Source organism: Macrobrachium nipponense, chromosome 32 (assembly GCF_015104395.2).
Source record: "Macrobrachium nipponense isolate FS-2020 chromosome 32, ASM1510439v2, whole genome shotgun sequence".
NCBI classification, from domain to species: domain Eukaryota; kingdom Metazoa; phylum Arthropoda; class Malacostraca; order Decapoda; family Palaemonidae; genus Macrobrachium; species Macrobrachium nipponense.
In genome coordinates, this window is record NC_061094.1 from 67,951,175 (window position 1) to 67,975,943 (window position 24,769).

Below are 24,769 nucleotides of genomic sequence, written 5' to 3' on the forward strand. Positions count from 1 at the left end.
AACTTAAGGTTATTTCTGACCCTCACTATAACTTTATATGAATAGACGGAAATTACCACGTTATGCGATCAAAATCACGAAGAACATTTTACCTACAAGCCAGTACGTTAAAATGTTGAAAATAACAATAAAAGATAAAAAATCGAAGTGCTGACTAAAAAGGACTTCTTACTATCTTATTTGCCTAAACATGAACATGTTATTAAATGTCATGTCTACGGCAAAATATTTTTCGATATGTGATCGCCTGTCAGCAAACACAACCCAATTTTTTTAAAGGAGAAGTTAACCTAACTAGATTCAGACGGCGTTTCCGCACAAGGATAAATGACGTACTTGGGACTGTTGCAGTGTAAACCTCACAAGCTCACCCATCAACAGCCAACAATGCTGGCAAATTTAGACTTCTCAGTGTTCCGTTCCCGAAGACATGTCACTTTTCTGGGCATAAAGTGACCTCTCTCTCTCTCTCTCTCTAGGCAAGTTGGCCGCCTCACTGTATATCCACTGTGACAAATGTTTAGCGATTGCTCAAGTGTACCCAGTACAATCGTCACTGACAATGGGGTGAGATTTATACTGCATGATATCATCATAGTCTAGTCCTATGACAGCTGTCAACGAAAAAAATGTGTCGTTAATAACAGATTTATTTTATGAGAGACAGCGTCCCTCTCAGCTGTCTTTTCTCCAGGTCGTTCATCCTTAAGAACACAATAAGTATAGAAAAAAAGTAAAACGGAAAATCAGTTATTTCTATTCAATAATCATATAAGGAAAAGCCAATTTCTAAACCGGACAATATTTTCTATGATATACATTTTTTTTTAAATTCAAAGTCTTCAGAATTTTAATGAATGGGACATAAGTTTTTCCTGTATAAAATCCTATAAATAATCTTTGGCAGAAAAACGATCAGAGTTTCAATAGACGAATTAAGACCTTTTATAATGGATTCATGAAAAGTATTACATCACAAAACAACTTTCGCACGATTTGTTGAATAAATTCATTCCTGTAATTTTTTATGGTCTTTCTATACTTGACCACTTTTTTAAAAACAACCATGGACGATAGGTTAGATAAAAGCGCCAGAGAGAGAGAGAGAGAGAGAGAGAGAGAGAGAGAGAGAGAGAGAGAGAGAGAGAGAGAGAACCACTGTCCAATGTTGGAAGCCGTATAAATAATCTACCAAGGCAAGATTTTGTACCCAACAAGTACATTCTTTCAGAAGCTATTACTCTTTATTCATGTCGAATACTTCAGTGAAACTTATCGTTCTGTCCTCACTGAAAACAATCGAGTTACGTAAAATTGTACAAACTGGTTTGTATTTAGGAAAGCATTCCTTAGTTGAATAATATGTGACTAATGTAGCTTTTATGTCCTAATGACACTAATTGACCTAACGTAGAATTTCTTCTGCCATAAAATGCTCACTGCTGCATCTATGTTAAAAACCTAACTTGTAGAGGACAGTAATTCCTTTCGCTAAATATTTCTGTAGATTAAGTAATTGACTGAAATCTTAATATATCTTTGGTGGTGTTCAGAATGTGAAACTTTTATTTATTTAATTTCTATTCAGCATGAAACTTTAAGTCTATCCCTGATTCATTTTTTAGTGATTATGTTCAAGTTAGTTGTTATTTAGCTGCAGTTATAACACTTGAATTTCACTCTAATGGCAAAGATGAATAATCTTCGATAGGTCTCTCGTTTACCTAATTATTCACATGGCTAGTTGTCTTGTAAATAAGGTTCATCCTGATGAATGGTATGCCATCTTTGCTAGAAAATTAATCTGTTTAATCATCTTCCCCTTGACTATTAGCTCAGTTTAACTTGATATAGCAGCATTACTCCTTCATTTTTCGTTGCGCCTTCAATAGTTTTACACTTAGTCGTCTCGCCATAGAACTAACCAGCTTTTTTTTCTTTGCTTTGCTTAATTCCCTGAAGTCGAGGTCAGCACCTACAGGAGCTGTTAGCAAGCTTATTGGCACCTCACCGGCCTCAGAGCTGTCCCTCTAACGTGTAAGTAGCTCTTAGTGCTTTTGCCAATCCCAACCCTTCGACTCATTCCAATTCTTGAAAATCGACGACCATCATCGCTTTACAACACCCACAAGATAAAAAAAAAAATTGAATTGGTCATTCTACACACAGATGACTTTTGCCATATTACCAAGTATCACACATCTGTGACCAGGAACGCCATAGAAATATGGAATCCTTAAAATAGAAATATGAAACCATAAAATACAAATCTGAGAGGGATGGTTCTGTATAAGAAATATAGTACTTCACAGTTCGATTGCCAATGGCACAAGTACCCTATAATTCAATAGCAACCATGGGAGAAACAAACATAGGGCGACTTCAAGACTGACCATGATCCTTTTTCCTCTGCCTACTACCAACACAGAAAAGTATGGTATTATTTCCTTATCCATCTGACAACATTCACTGAAGAGCAATTCCCTTTTCCCTTTAGTCTGATGTGCCTCCAGATGTAATGTTTTTATCGAAGGCTTTCAATTGGCATCAGTTCCCCAAATCTCCTCATCCTCTCAAAAATCCAGCCATCTACTCATGGTGCTTCTGATCTACTTCAAAGCATTCACTATAACCAATACCCACACTTTTCTTCCAAAGGTGGGGTCTGTGTTTGTAACATCAAAACACCAATAACAGACTTGTGGATCTTCCTTCTCCTCTTCATAGGACAATTTTGGTAAAATTTTCTCTACACAGACTTCTAACTTTATTTATATCCTCTTTTGCAATTGTTCATCTAATTCCAATGATCAAGTTTTTTTGGCTACCTTCTTAATGTCATAAGTCTGCTAACATAACACCTACATGCTGAAGTTCTCCGTCAAGGAGACTTCATAGCTCCACTCTTCCGATACTAGTTTGGGAAAAATTGAAGCTCCTATATATACAGGAACTAATGAGGTGGACCAATTTTTGTTCATTATCCACTGCACAATTCTGACTGTTTTGTGCATATAACCAATGTTCGTGCTCTTTTCCCTACCCTAGATCTTTCTAACTTCTACTACAACACTCCTTCCCGTCATGGGTCTTCAGATAGCTGAATAATTTTTCAACTTTAACCTTTATACCTCCCCCGCAATTTACCTTCTAAGAAATAATTACTTCCCTGACGGCTGCAAGGCATTCTGCTTTATTCTTTGTACATGATTACTACAGTAGGTGAAACTTTTAACTTGTGGAGCTTAATATTCGTGAGTCTTAAACCTAAATTATACCTACGTCTGTTCTCAAGTTTTCAACACGCTTTTCACTCCTGATATCTTGAATCGTAACCTTTCATCCTCAACAATAAAACAAGTGTACTGTTCACTCATGGTAAATATCCACTTTCTCCCTACAAACGTTTATCCTATTTCTCGTTTTCATTAGACTAGAGCTACGTAGGTGCCATTTATTAAAGGATCATTTTAAACAGCCTCTTCTTAAGAAGTTCCCAAGACGGATCAAGTATGATGTGATATGCTGCTTATTTCAATCAGGCTTCGCTAAATCAGAATGTGTGTTGCTGCTTGTGATTGCTAGATCATCCCAGGTATGATATCTAACATGCTTTATGCCAGATGATCACAATCACTCAATATTACCCTCTTGCACTGTTCCAGTTTCTGGGCTTTGGCCATGAGTTTGAATTCCCTTGTTGTGGCTACTCTTCAGTCACTTTTTATTTCGCTCACTGCTTATTTTTCACTTAAATTTTTTTTGCTTGTTTTATATTTGTATTTTATGTACATATATAATATATATATATGTGTGTGTGTGTGTGTGTGTATTGTTACTATACAGAAGCATTCTTTCTTATTTTTTGCCATTTACTTCCATACTGGAAGTTCAGCACGCATGTTCCTAGCCCTTGAACCAGTTCCATGACAACAATAATCACATTATAAATAACAAATATATATCGTTATCAAAAAGTATTGAAATCTTTGACTACATAGTATATGTCAATGTAAGAAACATCTGATAATTTAATAAAATCCCTCTGATAAATAACTATCACATTCTCTAATGATTCTGGATATTATATGTCTAAACCGAAGCATTAATAGATAATGGGCGAGATGTTTCCATGGCAACAAGTTTTCCAAACCTCCAACGACACCCACCGTAGGTTAATCAACTGGAGGGGTGACCTAGCGATGTTTTCATCAAATGTCCTCAAAATCAACTTGCACCCCTCATGAAGATATCCTTTCAAAGCACATGATGAAACATACGAATATACTCAACTTCCTTCATCATCAGGGAATGTTTTGTCTCTTTTGTCTTTCACAAGAATCTGAAACATCACCATCTAGAATATTATTCCCCTTGCTCATGAAGAAGGAGCCCATCTGACATGAACCCATTCAGGCGAAGGCCCATTGACAAAGTCTGTTTATATATTTCAGGAGAATGTCTTCTAACAGAGCCCGTTGATGAGAAACCTAGCATGACCTTTTCACACGAAACAAGATCATGGAATGTTTGTTTCTTTCATGGTGAAGACTTGGCCGGATATGGCTACCTAAAGTAAAAGGGGGTTAAGTGATTGATTGGCTGATTGGGTTCTGTAGACTGGTGTTAAATACCAATGGTTGTCGACGCCGAAGTATATGGAGGTGCGTTCCATTTGCGTGGCTTTGATGGCTTAGTTTTCAAAGAAAAAGTGCTTTTGCTTGTTCTCAAAACACGAAAAAACAGCTTTAATGGCAGATATTAAACGGGCTTTGTCATCATATTGGCTTGAATTTCAAAAGGGTGGTTATCAGGTTTGCACCTCCAGCCTTAAAAGGGCTAGATAGATGTCACAATTTTTTTTTTAGAGCTTTGTTTCATCTGCTTCTTTATCTAATCTTTAGTCTAATGCTGGTTCAAAATATAATAGATGCTATGAAACTCGCTGGTAACGGTTGTTTGTTCTTCACAAAACATCAGAATAAAATCAGCATTAGTAACTTTCTTAATCTGCACTTTATTACTTTATGACTATATAAGTATAATTCTAAAAACATAATATAGGCTACTCTACCTGCTTTTCAAGGCAATTCAGCTTACTTTCTAAGTAAAAGCCTTAGTTTACAGATATGACGCAAGATACAGGCACAAGTCTTAAAGGAGAGGTAGGCGAAGGAGTTATAATCGCCTCTGAGAAATTCCTCCACTCAAATGTTTCCTGAATTTAAGCTTCACAAAAAAAATAAATAAATAAATCTAAAAAAAAAAACACCGTTTCACATCGAGTTCTCTTGTCCTTCCCATAATAGCTTCATTAGCAGAATTAACTTTCACTTACGTTCTGTCAAAGAAGTTTCGCATTTCTAGTTAGCTTTAGTAAAGTAGTTTGTGTATTGTCTTTTGCTTGTCTGTCATAAAATCTGACGCACTTTGATTAAGTGTCAAGGAAAATTTAAAAGAATTGCCAAATTAAAATGGTTGCATGACTACCTCTTAGTGAAGTTATGAGAAGCTTGCTAGGAAAAGAATTTTCAAAGCAAAAAATCATGTAAAAATTGCAAAATTAGAAATCAACTAAAATATAAAAACTCAGGGTAACAAACTTGGGCGAAAAAACTTGAAAAAGTATGGAAATATTGAGAAAAGAGCAACAACAAGATTATGAAAGAAAGCGAGTGAATGAGGGACATTCTCAAATCAAGCATTATAAAAATGCCTACATAGTAAGGATTAGGTGTATATGCTGAATTCAGTATGAGGGCAAAAAACTCCCACAACATAGCCGTTTCATAAGCATACACAAGGGAAATGCTTCCAAACCCTACATGCACTGAGCTGTTTACTTGCATCTCACAACGATAAATCTTCAACTTGCTCCAAAAATATCTTCATCATTTCTACTGCAATTGTCCCTCAGGATAAACACTCCCCCTAGACACTCGCGGCACTTTTCCCCTCATTAATCCTTCTATCTTCAACAATACAAACTTTACACACCAAAGTCAGAGCCCCTAAGACAGTAACTTTACTGCGCGCTATGAAAAAGAAAATAATGGTACTTGTGATTTTCCCGGACTTAATTACAGTAATCTGTGCATAATTATTGTTGTAAAAGTTAGCTACTCTTAATAGATGCAAGATTTCTTTTAAATGAAGGACATGAATCCTAACAAATTTATTTCCTCCCTTTTATCATAAAGTCAGTTGTCATATCATCTAATTATATCTTGTAAAGCTGTGTTTATAGAAATGCCTTACGATATAATAGATAGAAAATAAGTATCAACAAACACTTCTCCAATTAAATGGAATTTTAAATCTGTTCTTCAATAGCATATTATCTCTCTCTCTCTCTCTCCTGAATTTGTTGCTTTTTACCTCAGTAGAGCAACTTCATCCTCTCCACTTGATCGAGATTCTCTGCATTCATATTGTTTTCTTTTTCTGTCCACTGCAGTCAATCAAAAGGTGAAATTTACAAGGTAGAGTTTCTTGAAAAATTACTCAAGCCTCCCAAGATTTATAATAAAGAAGCATCTTGTGCGTCACCATTTCCTTTTCCTTGCTCGGGAACGAGTACGTCTGACATCCAAAAAATCGAGGGCGGTGCGTGGCATTCGACACATTTCATCATATTTAATGCATCAGCAATGAAATGGTTTATCCTTCTTTCAATATTCTTGAATCCTTGAAACATCCACATTCGCATATGCTTTCTCTGTCCTGCACTTTCCATTCGATGCGCACCAGGAGGAAACGTAAACTATCAAGCAATGCCTCTCTAAAAGTTGTCCGTTCTTTGTTCCGCGTTGCGATCTTCATTATCATCGAAATTATATATTTTTTTCTTTTACTTTTGAATGGCAGGTTGGATCTTGAGATTGACACCAGCAGTAGTGTCTTCGAAGGCAGCGAGTGCTCGTCCTCCCTTCCCCGATCGCCCACGGACGCCTCTCATCACCACGATTTTGATCGGTGAGTCTTCTGAAGGAAACAGTCTCTCTCTCTCTCTCTCTCTCTCTCTCTCTCTCTCTCTCTCTCTCTCTCACCGCCGAAAGTGATAAATCGTCATGAATGCTACATCCTTAGAGCCAAGGTCCTTAGGTATAAATTAAATTAAATGTGTATTATATATATATAATATATATATATATATATATTATATATATATATGTATATAATATATATAATATATTATATATATATATATACATATATATATATATATATATATATATATTATATATATATATGTATGTATGTATGTATAGTACAAGATGCATGTGTTTCTGTATAAGTAAACATCACAGTAATTAACAGGCAGATTTTTGTACCCAGTAATTACACATTTAATCACACATAGTCGGAGCGCAAAAAAAAAGTATGTACAAGAACAGTGAAATCAAGTAGTCTAAACAAAAGGAAACAAACCCTCAGATGGTCAGCTGTCGAGGGGTATTCAGTACAGAAATAATTCGAAAGAAACCGGCCACAAGCTGAAACACCATCATTAACACCAAGGTCTAAAGAATACTATAATTAACACCAGAACCATGGAAAACCTTACGGTCGAACTGCCTGAACCATGGAAAACCTTACGGTCGAACTGCCTGTTTTACGACACTAATTCTGACTGTCAAAAGACCGCCATTTTATTCACTAATATCAACTCCATCTGTGTGAGTGCTCATGTTGAAATCAACGCGACGGTTCTATTTATGTCTCCGGCAGAATACGTATGAGTATGGATGAGGGCGACGGGTCCAGGATTCGGAAACGGGAGGAAGTAGTACACGAAGGAGCTGCTATCGCCCAGGTGGAACAGTCGGGGAGAAGGTAAGTACCATCGAGTACGAAGCAGATCGCCCCCATTGAATTTTCGGCTGCGGCCTCTCTCATTCCTTGACGCATCTTACATGGCTTTGCTTATCAAGAACCTTTCATATATCTTTGCTTATCAAGAACCTTTCATATGATGACTTTGCTTATCAAGAACCTTTCTAATGATGCCTTTGCTTATCAAGATCCTTTCATATGATGTCTTTGCTTATCAAGAACCTTTCATATGATGTCTTTGCTTATCAAGAACCTTTCATATGATGTCTTTGCTTATCAAGAACCTTTCATATGATGTCTTTGCTTATCAAGAACCTTTCATATGATGTCTTTGCTTATCAAGAACCTTTCAAATGATGTCAGTGGCTTATTCAAGAACCTTAATATGATGTTTGGTTATCAAGAACCTTTCCATATGATGTCTTTGCTTATTCAAGAACTTTCATATGAAAAAAATGTCTTTGCTTATCAAAAACCTTTCATTTGATTTCTTTGCTTATCAAGAACCTTTCATATGATGCCTTTGCTTATCAAAAACCCTTCATTATTGACGGTCTTTACCTTATCAAAAACCTTTCATTTGATTTCTTTGCTTATCAAGAACCTTTCATATGATGCCTTTGCTTATCAAAAACCTTTCATATGATGTCTTTACTTATCAAAAACCTTTCATTTGATTTCTTTGCTTATCAAGAACCTTTCATATGATGCCTTTGCTTATCAAAAACCTTTCATATGATGTTTCCTTTATTTTATCAAAAAACCTTTTCATTTATTTCTTTGCTTATCAAGAACCTTTCATATGTGAAAAACTATCACCTTTCACATTTGATTCTTTGCTTATCAAGAACCTTTCATATGATGTCTTTGCTTATCAAAAACCTTTCATATGATGTCTTTACTTATCAAAAACCTTTCATTTGATTTCTTTGCCTCTTATTCAAGAACATTTTCAATGTGAATGCCTTTGCTTATCAAAAACCTTTCAAATGATACCTTTGCTTATCAAAAACCTTTCATATGATGCCTTTGCTTATCAAGAACCTTTCATATGATGTCTTTGCTTATCAAGAACCTTTCATATGCATGCTCCATTCTCTAAATCTTGTAGACAACTCAGATTAGTTTGGGTAATATCTGCCGAGAAAAGACAAGGCCACTTTAATCGACACGAGAACTGCTTGGCATAGCATAGCATCTAAATAAAACTATCAATCCAAGGGAACCTAATGATTCTAATTATTGTTTCATTTGCTACGCCTTACCTATGCCTTTCTTGGACTTACGTCATATCCATTGTATAAGGGTGGAAAACATGTCATATCCACTGTAAAAGAATAAGAAAATCATTTGCTATTCTCTGAGAAGTGTTAAGCTATATTCAACTTTCACTTAACTCATTTTAAGTATCTAAGTAAACACTAACACACACTCGTGTAGTTCCCCATCCTGTTCATATCTCCAAGTCTATAACTTTATTACAGTGTTTCTCCACATACTAACTGTATGAATGCGGGCATATCTACATTACTGGAAAGACATGAATTTGTGCATGTGAAGGTTGACACATTTCCTTATGAACTGAAGTATGTGTATGTACACACACACACACACACAACATATATATATACATATATAACATAGTAAAATAAAAGAATGTATTTTACATGAACATATATGCTCCTAAAGTGATTGAAAGTTAAGTCAGCTTCTAACAACGGCATAAACCTATATGTACTACAATTCTTTCACTACTTTCCAGACGGCACGTCGAGGAGGACGACGACGGTCGAGGAAGGAGGCGGGACAAAGGCGGTGACGTGGCCCCGTCCTCCGGGAGCGAAGACCGAGGGTGGTTCAGGAAGCGCGAGAAGAGCTCATCTCGGGAGCTGGATCGCACCAGCGAGGAGAGACAACCGGAGAAATCTCGGTGGTTTAGGAAACGCGACAAGAGCTCCTCCCGGGGTTCCGACGAAAAGAGCTCCCGGCGCGAGGAATCTGACAAAAAGCAGAAGGAAAAGAGTAAAAAAGACGACATGGCTCTGCAAAGCAGTGAAAGGAAGAAGAGCGTTGAAGCAGGTGGCAAGAAAAGACCTGGATCTGCAGAAACAGGCAATGGTGAAGAAGAGCGCGGTGAGCATCGGCCTCGTAGCTCTAGTGAACAGACAGTCAACCAGGAAAGGTTACGTGTTCCTGAGCCTACAGTTCGGAGACTGTCATCTCCAGAAATTGACAATTCAGGTGTAATTACAGCTTCACTGAAAATTCCAGTACCTTTAAGCCAAGCCAGTGGACATTTATCTCGCACACATGAAACTGAAATTCCATTTACAGAAGATGGCTTAACTGGAGATAGCAAAAAAAAACATTACCGTTCATCTCCCAATAAGGATGGTGGATCTCAGCGGAGTGATATGACGAGACAGAGATCTGGCAGCAGTGATTCCTACCTAGGGCAGCCTATAACTGGAACTATGAGCTTTCAACCTCTCACTAAGAAAGGTGGAGATAAGCAGAGCCACGATTCCGTGCTGTCTTCATCTTCTGCAGATGTATTTACACTGTCACCATCTCCACGAAACACACCTCTGTCTGATTTATATGCTTCTGGTGCTTCTTCACCTCTCAGTCGGACAGGGTCTCCGCCTCTCTGGCTGAGCCCTGACTCAGGCACACCAGGACTTTCGCCACCAAACTCTCCTCCTCCACAGACTCGTCGAAGGGGTGAATCTCGCAACCACTCCATCGCACATTCAGTAACACAAACATTTGGTACTAAACCACCTTCTACGCCATCAAAGATGAAAGGCACACCTGGCACATCACACGGTCTTTTTCCAATAGGTCGTTCCAAAACAGCAGATAGCATAAAAGTTGAAAGTTATCACTCTGAAATATCAACCACAGTTAGTCCAGAACCGGAGGGTGAAAAGGGGAGCAAAAAGGTGAGTCGTACCGACGATGTAGCTCGTGAGGTTAAAGGACACAAAGAATCAAGTGGAAAACGCTACACTCGACGTAGGTATACAGGAGAACGCCATCCAACTGGGCATTTGCCTGACGTGAGTGGTGGAGCCCACAGTGATGCCCCATCAAGTGGTGAGGGCCAAACCCAACTTTGGAAACGTTGGGAGATTATTGCTTCGGATCCAACAGAGCCTGAAACATTCGTATAGTTTAGGCTTTCTAAAAATGGAAAGGAAAAATCAAATTTGTGATTATTCGCATTGGTATCTGTATGCATACTTGCACTGGGCTAGATATTCGAACCTCTTGTCTTCTAACCGTGCTTTAAAAATAACCTCTCTGCTGTCCCATTTTCTTGCTCAATGGAACGACTGACCATCTACGTACTTATGTAGAGTACAGAGAGGTCCATCTCAGGATTAATTTATCGCCACGTGACAAATTTGCACTACTGCAAAGTCTATATTGCTACAGAAGTTAATCACATGAATGCTGAACTATCCACTTAGTAACTACTTAGTGATAAATATTTTATGCACATAAAAGACCTCAAAGTAACAACTCTAGTCACACAATATATTCTAGTCTGTCTGTGAAATCACACAATTATTATGGGAATCACATGAAAGTACTACTAGGGTGTCTTATCATGACCTTCAGTGTATTAGTATGAATACATTTGTGTAAATGGCAAAATACTGTACTCTGTGAAGTCTGTATTACAATACACTCTTAATATGTCATCTGTGATGTTTGTCAAAAGTTTGTAAGTCTGTTTTGTCAGGAACCCTTTTATATAAAATTAATGTACAATACAAAGAACAATGATATATTTCTGATCTAAATGTTGTTTCATTTTGATCAATCTCATGCATCATTGTATCTCTTCTGAATATCATTCCATCTCTTGATTAGTGATTCTTCTAAAACGATGTATTCTTGATATTTAAACTAATGGTGATTGTGTCTGGAACCTGACACATTACCTACTAAGTTATTATATCCTTTCTTTATTGCAACCGTTGTCGACGTTTTGGTTTCTTAGTTTCTTTTACTGAGAATGTAATCACAAGTTTTAGGGGTTATTACTCAAAGTTTATCAATTTCCACTTAACGTCATTGAGCATGTTATAAGGTTATCCTTTCATTCTGCTGGCACCAACAATGTTTTGGTAACCTTGGATGTGAAAGCATAAAATGAGAGCTGTTCTAGGTTGAAGAGTGTAGATGATGATGAGCGTTTATCAGGCAAATTCACCTACAATGGCCTATCCTGTCTCTTGTGAAGCTTTTGCAAATCCTGGTGATTGATTATTACGCATATTCTGCTAAACTCTTTGTTTTCCACAACCCATTCATTTCTTTCCCATAAATCACATCAGTCATTGATTTCTGTGTCCTTTAGATCTCGTTGTAAATATGACTTCTCGCAAGATCTAGTCCATGGTTCTGGGATGATCAAAATGATTAAGTACCTACCTAATTCTCATCCGTTTCTCCTTATTTTCCACACAAAGTGACAGTTGTCTCGAAGCTGATTTACATAATGAGTCAACAGGTTTACGTTGTGGGGTAATCACACATCACATGAATTGTTAATCTGAAGACGTTAAAGGAGAGGACTGTCTGTGACACAAAAGAAGAAAATTTAGCGTTGGTTTTAATATCAGTTGTAATGCCTCCAAGATAGATGTTGGCAATAATGATTTCTTTTCAAATAAGCTCACCTTCTCTATAATAAATCGACATTTGCTTGCAGTGTTATAGGGATAACTGGTCGTGTAACTGCAGTCTCTCCCTCCTCCCTGGCGGTTGTAACTTATATCCAAGATTGATTGTCGGGTTCCGTATAGGTAACAATCCAACTGTTAAATATGAGAGCACGACAGATGTAAGCATTGATGGTAGGCTTCAGGTAGAGAGGGACATACACTGGCACCATTAGTGTTCCAGGTTGGTGGTTCTGACGTGCAACCTAATAATCATATTATCACTTTGGAGATTCCGAAAGGCAGCAAGGGTTGGAACAATGATACAACATAGTCGATATTTAAACAATACTTTTTTGCATAGTAAAATAATGACTATGAAGGTGATGTACATATGTTGAAATAATTCATCCTGTCCACAGTGGAAAACATCCATAAGTGTCACCACCAAAAGAAACAGTAGTATTGTTGCCGTTCTTTTTCTTATCTATCTTGAATATTTGGTACAACTCAAGAGGTTTTCTGGATGTTTCACAGACTACCATGCAATTCCTGGAGCATTATATTCTATATTGGTGAATACACTTTTTCACAATTACTTGTAGTCACAAATCTCTTCACAGTTAAGATTTTGAAAGTTATTCTTAAAAATAAAACAGGAGCATATTATTGTCACTGGGCCAATGGGAATAAATAAAAAAAAAATTCCATTTAACAATTTATATACCACATGGCTGCATAAATTTAAAAAAATGTACTGACCTATTACAGTTGCGTTATCTAATTACATGTGACAAATCCACCTGTTTTCAAGGGGAGTTCTGAAGCTAGATCAAATTGCATGCCATGCAAGATATCTTCAAAAGTTTCATAATCACTTAGTTTTATAGATATATATATATATATATATATATATATATATATATATATATATATATATATATATATATATATATATATATATATATATATATATATATATATATATGATATATATATATATATATATATAACACAATACATATATGATAGTTATGTCACTAATTCCTACTTGACTTTTTGCGACTCTAAAATGCCAAGCCACGAGTCTCTTATATCGAAATCATTTAACCTTAGGAATAACTTAACACTTTTAAGGAAACTGTATATCTTAAAATATATATCCTCGAGAGATCGAGAACGAAAATGACTACATTTCTGACAACAAGCTTCTTGAGAAAAGTTTATGTAAATCGACTGCAAAATGTGATGGCTTAGCAGAAACAAGTGAAGAAATGATACACGAAATTACGTGGTTTTAATATTACCATGCATCAATGACATAGCGAGTAAAAATGTTACTCATAATCTTAAGTACCAGCTAAGTTATATAAGGAGAAAGATGAAAACAATATCAGATATATATGAACATTCTTTAGTTAAAAAAAAAAAATTAAATCACTGGCATCGTTGATTATTTCAATGACTTACACACAAATACGAATGAGAAAAAATGTAGATAATGTTCCCATGGGAAGAACAAACATGATTTTAGCAAATCAACGTTGACGAGAGCCTTGTGATGAACACACTGGAGAATGTGCTCAGGTAAAACTTTGGAGATAACTCGATTAGATAACGGAGTTAAGAACGCTCCTACTAAAGGCAACTAAATGAATAATATCCCCAATGAAGCTTTCATTTTCTTTGGATTCAAATCACTGATATGAATATAATTTTTAATATTCGTATGGGAAAAAAAAGATGTCAGCCAAGTGTTGCCAAAAGCAGGACTGGTACGAGACTTGGAACTAGTTAATACAACGAAAAGAGAGTATATGGAAACATAAACTCTAAATATGTAGTTGTATCAAACTGAAGGCCTGGTACGAAACCTAAATAGCTCTGGGGAAATCATATTCGACTGGCAGAGGACGACAATTACTACAAGGCTGCTAACACGATAACTTCTAAAAAATAGTATACGATTTTCTTAACATACCGAAAAAAAGTTATGCAAATCGACTACGAAATGTGATGGCTTTGACGAAACTAATGAGAGTTTTAATATTCATTCTTCTTGAACAAGGGAAGAATTAATACAGACTGGCATGATTTTCATAATAATAAAACGATGAAGTTAAAACGACGATTTAACTTCAAATACATGTCACGTGTGTTTGAGAACATAAGTATGAGAAAAAAAATACTGCTGCTTCATTTAGAGGGAAAATGTTTGTTTCTAATATTATCACTGGTAACATCAACGGAAAGGAGAGGAAATATGTTTCTCATATTCATTGATACTCAAGAAGAAATAGTAATAAAATGGAAAAAACAATTATATCTATATACGGTACATAAAAGATTAAGTCATTGGCATTATTAGTTTTATTTCAGTAGATTACACTGAAATATGACATGAGAAAAACAGAGACGATATTGCCATGGAAAGAACAATAAGGTATTTTGCAAAACGCCAAAACGAAATCTTTGATTCTTGATCAAATGTACGCGAGTAATTTTGTTGGTTTTATTTGGAACTGAGCTGAAATTAGGAAACAGAAACAATCTGGGAAAAAAAATACTCTAAATAAGCGTATTATGAGAAATAATTAGCATTCGGTTATGAAAAGGGACAGAAAAACGACCCAATGTAAAATAATATACTAAAAAACATGATCCAAGTCGACTCAAGAATACTAATATTTCAAAATATAACGAACAGCGTCGACAAAGAAATAAATCGATATGTAAACAAGAGTTAAAAACTTTTCAAATAGATTTCTTAAAAAGCTCATTTTTCGTTTCAAAAAACAGTTGGTGTAAATCAAGAAGAGGAGGGCTACTGCTTGATTATTACATTTCCCATTCTAGTTAAATAAAGAAAATCCTGTCAAGAGGGACTGGATCACAAAGATAAAGTTTCAATGGACTTCAACAGAGCTAATACATAGTAGAGGCTTATGCTAAGAGCCAAAATGGAATTTGCTGCCTAACGCAGATGCAGCATGATAACCAACCTCTAATAAATCAAAATAAAGCATCATTAAAAACAAGAGGAATCTATAAAAGAATGCAACAAGTCTACTTTGGGAGAGACGATCTAGAATAAAGCTCGATTAAAGTAAAAATTATGACAGATTCAAATCAGCAATTCAAACAGTAATTAGAATCAACCTCTTGTACAAGAAACCACAATGAGTCATAATGATGGGAGGATGACTATCAAGGCGAAAGCGACAAGTGCATACTACGTAAACCCTTCAAGTTCGAGTTATTCCCATGGTTAAGTGAATTCGATAGTCATAGGGTAACTGTAGCTTAGTATCTAAAATAATGATTAAATATATATAATATATATATATATATATATATATATATATATTATATATATATATATGTGTGTGTTGTGTGTGTGTTGTATGTATGTATATATAATAGTAATATATATTATTATATAATATATATATATATATATATATATATATATATATATATATTATATATATGTGTGTATGTATGTATATGTATAGTAGTATATTATATATATATATATATATATATATATTATATATACACACACACACAAGCACACAAATAACGCGCAAATATATCATTGTGAACGCATCAAAATAAAATCTTACAAAAATTCTACACATGCATATGGAAAAAGAAATGTATGCCAAGTGGTGGCAAAAGCCAGATTCCCACGAGACTCCTGGAATAGAGGGCTCTCTAGCCTTCTCAATAATTTCCTAATAGGTCTATACCGAAAAGACTATATAAAAAAAGACCCTCTCCATGAATAGCTGCACCTCATACTCGATGGACTGAGGAGGAAAATTTCTACGAGGTTACCAACACGATACCTTCTAAAAAGAATAAGCTAACAACTAATTTAAAATCCGAAAAAAGTTAATGAAAATCGAGTGCGATATGTGACGGGTATGATGAGGCAAACAGTTTTAATACTCGTTTTCTCTGAATAAGAGAAGAGTGAAAAATAAAACAGGTCGACTCTAGGAGGCGGAGTCTATAATAAAGCTAGAAAATAAATGTAAACTATTGAAGAATAAAATCAGTTACTTAAAAATAAAATTGGGCCGATATGAAAGAAACTCGAACAATAACGGTGATAGTGATGGGAGGATGAAAATAATGGCGAGAATATAAATTATAATACTTTTTTTTACGTTAATACAAACTGCAACCCAAACTACTCACTTCCGTGAAGAAAGGAAAGTACAGTAAATGAAACGATTACAGGCACAAAGTCAAACGTCTCTACAACTCGATAATCTGCAACTGCCAAGAGGGTCAATAACTCAGGCAGTGGCACAAGGAACGAAGTAGCAGGGATATTTAAAAATCGTTTAATTAAGATTATCGACAATTTGCTGTGAATGCAGGAAGATACTATCAATTCATGGCTGAAGTTTACAAGTACGTTAAGACTTCAGTGAAGCGAAGATGCAGTGGCCAATAAAGTAGCTGAAAAATCCTTTGATAATATATGACGAATATACGATAAAAATCTCTAAAGTGAAAATCTGACACTCAACGGAACCACACCTATGACTGCGTGTGTATGAGTGGACAGGAAAGCGAAACATTTCTCCCATGATTATAGAAAAAAGGTCATTATGGAACAATATGCGGTTAGTGATGTATTACAAAATCAAAGCTGTGCGTTTGTCCGAAAGGTACGTATTCAATCGTTTTATAAAAAAGATAAAAATGCAGTTTTAATAATCTGAATATACGAAAAATCAATGATACAACTGTAAAGCTCCACCCATTGCTGCGTAAGTTATTTACTAACATTAATACAGAAGTCTTTCCCATGTTAAGTAGTTCTGTAAACTCGCAAATAGTGACCAGATGAAATTTTGACCAGACTTCTCAACTATCTAAAAGCCTGTACCTTAAATTTACAATTTGCCTAATTTAGAAAAAGCCGAACAATTAAAATTATAACCTAAATAATAAACAATCGTTTTACACGAACCCAAGTTCTTAGAAGGTCAGGAAGTCTTTGAGACACATGCTCCCTTAGTCCTGAGAAAATTATAACTGGAAATACGCCTGCAGAATGGGTAGCCAACGCTATCTAACAGTTTAACAATTATCTAAAGGTCATGGCCGCGAACCCATAACGTAATTTTCGGCGGCAAAATGTCAATAATTTTGCAACTGCAATGTACTTATATATAAAGTAAAAAATGCACATATTGTAGACTGGTTGTACAGTTTCACCGCTCGCTGAATATTAAAAAAAAAAAAAATCCTTAATATTAAGTTTTGCCTTGCCTCCATGGTATGCATGAAAATAATCACGGGTATAATAAAGCAATTCATCTTGAATTTAAGTTGTCAGAGAAAAGTAACTTGCATAATTATAGAATGCGTTAAAAAGCAACATATTATGACACGGCGTCGTCTGAGGAAATGAAGCTGAACTGATTCCCAATGAAACAGGAAGATGATCTGGCAATAGATGCGGAGGCTGAATCAACATCAGAGACCTAGTTTTAGGTTGTAAGAGGGAGGAAAATACAGCGGAAACTAACGACGCTGAAGACCTGCCATGTCACAGCGATACTCGTCTTGGAACCATGAAATAAAGTGCGAAAACATAACATGAATTACAACATACGCCTCAGAGCAACAGCTATCCTGACAGACGGCACTGGTAACAGACGCTACCTTCAAATAATTCATGCCATTCTAAATTCACATTCTTTCTGCATACACAATATTTATGGCCTTGAGGTTGATAGGTGAAAGGGACACTGTCATATCGCCTTGAACTCTGTCTTGAATGACATCACTTGTAGAATGTCCCGTGTAGTATGTCTTTCCCCTCGGAAAAATTCTGCGAAGCCCAAGAGCACAGACGACAGGTAAGGCGTTCGCCTCATCTTTTTTTCATAGACAGTGGCAATGCCCTGGCGTTCTGACTTTCCTCTTTCATTCCTGAAAGAAAAAGGAAAAAGGGTCTTACTTCTTGAAGACTATGATACAAAAAAAGTTTCTCCTATGGCAATTAAGGAGATTATCATCTTTGATTTGTAAATTGAAAGCCGACTTGCTTCACCGATTCTTTGACGAATCTGTCCTTACATTTGCTTCCAAATACCTATTTGAAACAACTGTCTCCTTTTTATCATCCATCCACATACCCCTCATACCCTTACTCTTCCTTACAGTTAGTCTTAATTTATCACTTGTTGCAAACACTGTCGACCCTCTCGCTGATTCCTGCAGTTTCTCAGTATTATTCGCATTAAGGCATCAGTACTATTCCCATTAAGAACTGTATCAGTGCTATTCCCATTAAGTACTGTATCAGTACTACTATATATTCTGTTCCAATGAAGTACTGTATCAGTACTAGTCCCACTAAGTACTGTATCAGTATTGTTCCCATTAAGTACAGTATCAGTACTATTCCCATTTAAGTACTGTATTAGCCACAAGTATTAATCATTCCTAACTTCATTTATGACTAATTTTCTCGAATGCAAAAACAAACTCTGGGACTTACTTGTGTTTCAGGTATTATGTCCGGAGTTCCGCTTCTCTAAGTAGTACTGGGCCAACAGTCATCTTCAGTTCTGCAATTCTCTGAAGACCGTACGTTCTTGGCAATAGCTTGTTATCTCCGCCTTTAATCCCAGAGTATTACTGGACTTTCCCATGTCAGGTGGCTTGAACACGAAGTCTCATTGGATGGTGATATGAAGCACTTATTGATAACACTGAAGTTTATCTTGGAATCGATTACACCTACTTTACGTGGCATTATCTACATGGGCCGAACCCAACAGCATCAACAGCACTGAAGTTCAATTGGAGATATATTTTTCAATTAAATTTTTTTTACGACCGTTGGTTTACAAGTACAGACGTATGTTAGCTGTCCCAAGCTTACATATCCAACGGCATTAATTGACCAATCAGGATCGATCATTCTCGCTTGCCCTAAATACAAATCCTTGAAAACAACGAATCATAGCAGGGCATGGTTGGTAATGATTTTTCAAACCCATCACGTGGAACCACGGTATTATATTTTTAGATGACGAACGGGATAGCTGGGTAATATACAGGTTAAGTTATGAATAGCTTTCTACAGTTTTATTTCTATGTACACGAGATTTTACTTTCTAATACCCATGGAATTTTTATCTAAATGTTATAATGTTCAACACTTAAGACAGGTTTTGTTATCTACGTCGTCAAATATGAATTACATTTATAGGTGTATGATAATAAAAAAACTTCTACTGTATGAAAAAATCTCTGGAATATTCAGACAAACATGAAAAATCTTAATTCCTTCAAAGTAAAATAAATATGCTAAGTGGATTTCCCTTTTCACAAATCCACAACAAACACCACCACACACACACACCACACACATATATATATTTATAATATATATAATATAGTATATGCATACATACGTACATTTATATAAAATATAGTATATATACTTTATATGTAATATATATTCATATATATATATATATATATATATATTTAATATATATATATTGGTAATCTTCAGTTATGGGAATAAGAACGTATTATTAAATATAAACGAGACTATATATATATATATATATATATATATATATATATATATATATATATATATGCACACTATAGTATATTAGACCACTATTCATACATATATACTAAACCCACCAGCTTTCGCATTGAGATTTAGTTTGATTTATAACTCCCAATTTAATGTTTGTGAATGATCGTTGTAACTAATCAGGTTTGGGTCCGTTTGTTCATGCTTTGTCATGGCAAAAATCCTTGAAAACAGCCAATCATAGCGGGGCACGGATAAGAAGCCTCATTGTTTTAACCTTATCAGGAACAACCAGGGTATTCTTGGATGCATACTGCCACTGAATAAGGCTGGGTAGTGGATAGATAAGCAGCGAAACGCAGTTTTTCACTCAATTTCTTTGTATGTGAACTTTTACTTTTTGTTTCCTTTGATTTCTTTGTATTTTCTTTCATATTATTAAGTGAATAATCAAAATACTAAACATAATGAAAATAAATAAATATACTTATGTAATGTGTATTACGAGAATAACGACGCGACGAGAGATATATATATATTATATATATATAAATATATATATATAGTATATATATATACATACATATAGATATATATATACATATATATCATATATATATATAGATATATTATATTATATATAATGATATATATATATATATATATGATACATATATATATATATATATATATATATATATTATATATATATATATATATATATATATATATATATATATATTTATATAATATATAGCTCGTTATTCTCGTAATACACATTACATAAGTATATTTATTTTCCATATGTTCAGTATTTTCATAATTCACTTAATAATATGAAAGAAAATACAAAAAATCAAAGAAACAAAAAGTAAAACTTCACAAAGAAATTAAGTGAAAAACTGCGTTTGGCTGCTTATCTATCCATATCTATATATATATATATATATATATATATATATATATATATATATATATATATATATATATATATATATATATATATATATATATATATATACATTATATATATATATATATATAAGTATTATATATATATATATAGATCTATTAAAACAATTATCTATTAAGTACCACTGACATAACGGATAAAGAAATGGGATAAAAAAAGCTATATAAGGACATGTCCCACACAAATATTTGATGTAAGTTAAGCGTCATATCTTCATTTGTAATCAAAGTCAATGCGGTTAGTCGTTTGTCCTGTAAGAGTATTTTTGACTAGGTGAGTAACAATATATTAAAATCTAGGTGAGTAACAATATATTAAAATATAACAATGAATCCTTGACTTTCCGCCGAGCTACATATCCAAAAGAGGTCATTAATTTTGCTAAAGTGACCACTTATCAGTGATAATCAAATGACCTGAACGATACTCACAACTCACTTTTTAGTAATATTGTCAACATGAAGCCTATACGCAGCGTTGCTCTCTTTAGCCAATTCAAATTCGCCATCCCGACCCGCCACCCATTCCTAAGCTAAAGGCGCAGAATTCTTAATTTCCATCAATTTTAACGCTTCGCTTATATGCTAACAAGAGAAATGACTTTAACAACGCAAATGGGCTGAAGTATTCGTTTTTTTTTTTATTTACGTTAGTCAGCACTTTCATTAAAGCAATGAACGTTTTAAATCGCTCTGCCAAGCCAAAGCGCATAAACGCACTTAAAACCTGTTCACTCTCAAAACAAACGTCACCACTTCATTGTAAAGGTTCACGAAAATCTATCGAAATTGACGATTCCCTAACAATTTATACAGACGGGCTTTTCATTCCTCAAAAGACCAACCAACAGAAGGAACGACGAACTTGTAGTCTCCTGAAAATCTAGAATGAAAATGCACTCAAGGAAGTGCCATTAGGATATAGTAGAAAAAATATGAACGCTTATTGAAATAAAAATGTTTATCACTCACGAAGTGGATCCATCAGCGAAGTTGATTTTTTCACCATGGATGGAACCTTGAAGGCTTTCTTTAATCATTAATAACCTTTAAAGACTGACTACAAAAAAACAACGCATATACAAAAATATAATCACAAAAATCTACTTCTCTACAATTATTAGCAATATAATTAAAAGAAACTTTAAGACAAAATGACAAATGTTTAAATATTTCACCATTATAGACCATCCGAGTATCTGCAACTAGTCTCAAAATCTTAGTTAGAAAAATCTGATCCAGTTATTCACCTTTCAAGTCATTGTTGAGTGCCATGGAAATCTTAGTTTGACTCATTCCAATACAAGACCCTTACTTATTTTCATGTCTTTGTCAACTAATACTCAAAGGGCTTCGACAATATTAAAAAGTTAACTTCCAAACTCATTCCACAGAGGTTCGAGAACTTACACCAAGTTGAAAGCATGAAAAGACGGAATGCGCACGCAATCGAGTCTAGCAAGCAAGCATGTTTTTGTAAGAAAGCAAGCACTTCATGGCAGCTCCCTAGCAAGCACCTAAAATTAAAAAAAAAATTAAAAAAGCCAAAAGCAACATCCAGAAAGCAGCTTCCTCCACTGTTCTCTCCCTCTGTGAAATGAGGGAATGTGCAGTTTGAAGTAAAATATATATATTTGCCACCTTTAATAAACAGTACTGTGTACAATGAATGGCAAGGCCTGTTTAAAAACCTAGGCTCTCTAACTATATCTTTTCATTACTAGCAAATTAGAAATTCACTGAAGGATTTCTCTAAATATCTTTTTTCAATCAAGTTAATTATTACACTAAATATTTCTAACTACTGAACAGCCTTCAAAGTTGCATCATATACAGTGAGCCTTGACTACCAAGCAACAATAACCTAGTGCACAAATGTAATTTTCAAATGTACATATACATTAATAAACAGATAATCGAACAATTCATCACAATAGGCATCGTGTAAAATATCACAAGTCATTATATAAAACCATAAAAACAGTGGCATATGAAATTAGCTAATAAAATAACTATAAACTACACAAGAACAATACAATATAAACATTAAAATTTAGACAATATTCAATCTTCTACAAGTTACGCATTGCAGAAATCACGCGTGACACAAACACCTAGTTGAAAGATGGGAAAAAGTTTCATGGCTAATTTAATAAAATACGAAAACACCAATCACCACCCCTCAAAATCTGCAACGTTCGCCATGTGTACCAAATACACGTACCTGTCCTTGGTACAAAACTTGTTATAGTTTATAAACCATATGAACACACTATTCAAACTGCATCGTAAACGGAAAACAAGTCAGTATCTTCGGCAATAATTCTCAAAAGTTCAACAAATGACAAATAAAAAATTCAAGGCTCACGTGTATCATGGTGGACCTACCTTTCCGAAGCGAATCTGTAAAAGAAAAATTAAAACATGAATAAAAAAACAGTAAAAAATATTACCAATTCTCCATTAAAATATTCAATTGTGTAATCATTCTATCCACTTATGACTTAAGTATTGTTATCCTGAGAAATAAAAAAAATTATTGCAATATTTGTAACAAATATATATATATATATATATATATATATATATATATATATATATATATATATATATATATACACACATATATATATATGTGTGTGTGTATATATATACAGACACCATGTAACAAATATAATATATATATATATATATATATATATATATATATATATATATATATATATATATATATATATATACTATATATAGACACCAATTACTTCTATCGTATACCCTATATCGGCATCACTATTGTAATTCAACCTAGCTCCCTGAGCCTTAGTTTTATATTATACCATATAACTATTTTTTCATAACACAGCTAAAGACCGTGATTATCAAGAAATATCCGAAGCAATAAATAAAATAAAAATGACTGTTACCTACCTATCCTATACACACACACACACACACATACATCACAAACTTCTAAAACAATTCGTATAATTCGTTGGAATAAAAACAACTCATCATTTCTTCGAATAAAAACCAGCGCCTCTATTTGGAGTATTCCTTACCCCAAGTTGGAAGCAGCCCTTGGAACATGGTGACAAGTTAGTCTTACGTGACAGGTGGTGGGTGGTGAGGGATATTAGGTGGTAGGTTGGTGAGGTTCTTGGGTGGCTGGGAGGGTGGTTTGGGTGCCAGTGGCCTGCTGTCTCCGAGAGCTTTTCCCTACCACATTAATGATCAGTGACTGTAAAGTATGTGTGTGAGTGTGTGTGTGTGTGTGTGTGTGATACTTGGCCTCCAGAAGCCAGGTAAAACTCTGTCTACGCTCCTTTGCCCAGTAGGCCTATGCTCTCTATCTGGCCTAACCTGCGATCCAAAACCCCCTTCATATATAGAATTTGTAAATGCGTCTTTTCATTAAATATAATCATCAAATGTATCCTTTTTCCTCATTATATTTCCCACCAGAAAAAGTTTGGTCTAGGGTAGCCAGGTTGCACGTCTTCCTCGCCTCCTTTTTCCAACTTCCCTTTCGGCCTGCCTACCCTACTATTTAAAACTTGGTTGCAAAAATAAACACAAACCTATTCCAGCATCTATTGACACTACCCAAAACACAGCAGCTTAATCAGCATACTATATTATTACAGAAAATAACTGTTTCAACCGACAACGTGACTTGACCCATTGTTTACACATAGGT

At 34.8% G+C, this 24,769-nt stretch overlaps 1 protein-coding gene and 1 long non-coding RNA gene across 9 annotated transcripts in view; one reads left to right on the forward strand and one right to left on the reverse strand.

Annotated features, from left to right (window-relative positions):
• Positions 1 to 11,648, forward strand: part of LOC135207572 (uncharacterized) — an 84,685-nt gene extending 73,037 nt beyond the window's left edge. For 7 of the 8 annotated variants that reach the window (XM_064239411.1, XM_064239410.1, XM_064239414.1 and 4 more), the window contains 4 exons: positions 1,963 to 2,037; positions 6,868 to 6,975; positions 7,732 to 7,836; positions 9,599 to 11,648. In XM_064239411.1, the coding sequence (XP_064095481.1) occupies positions 1,963 to 2,037; positions 6,868 to 6,975; positions 7,732 to 7,836; positions 9,599 to 11,012 (1,702 nt within the window). In that variant the 3' untranslated portion in view covers positions 11,013 to 11,648. The remainder of the gene's footprint in view (positions 1 to 1,962; positions 2,038 to 6,867; positions 6,976 to 7,731; positions 7,837 to 9,598) is intronic. The other variant, XM_064239415.1, reaches the window with a different exon arrangement.
• Positions 1 to 24,769, reverse strand: part of LOC135207573 (uncharacterized) — a 162,313-nt gene that overhangs the window by 137,155 nt on the left and 389 nt on the right. Inside the window, exon 2 of the long non-coding RNA XR_010312995.1 lies at positions 23,461 to 23,475. This is a non-coding gene — a long non-coding RNA (uncharacterized LOC135207573). The remainder of the gene's footprint in view (positions 1 to 23,460; positions 23,476 to 24,769) is intronic.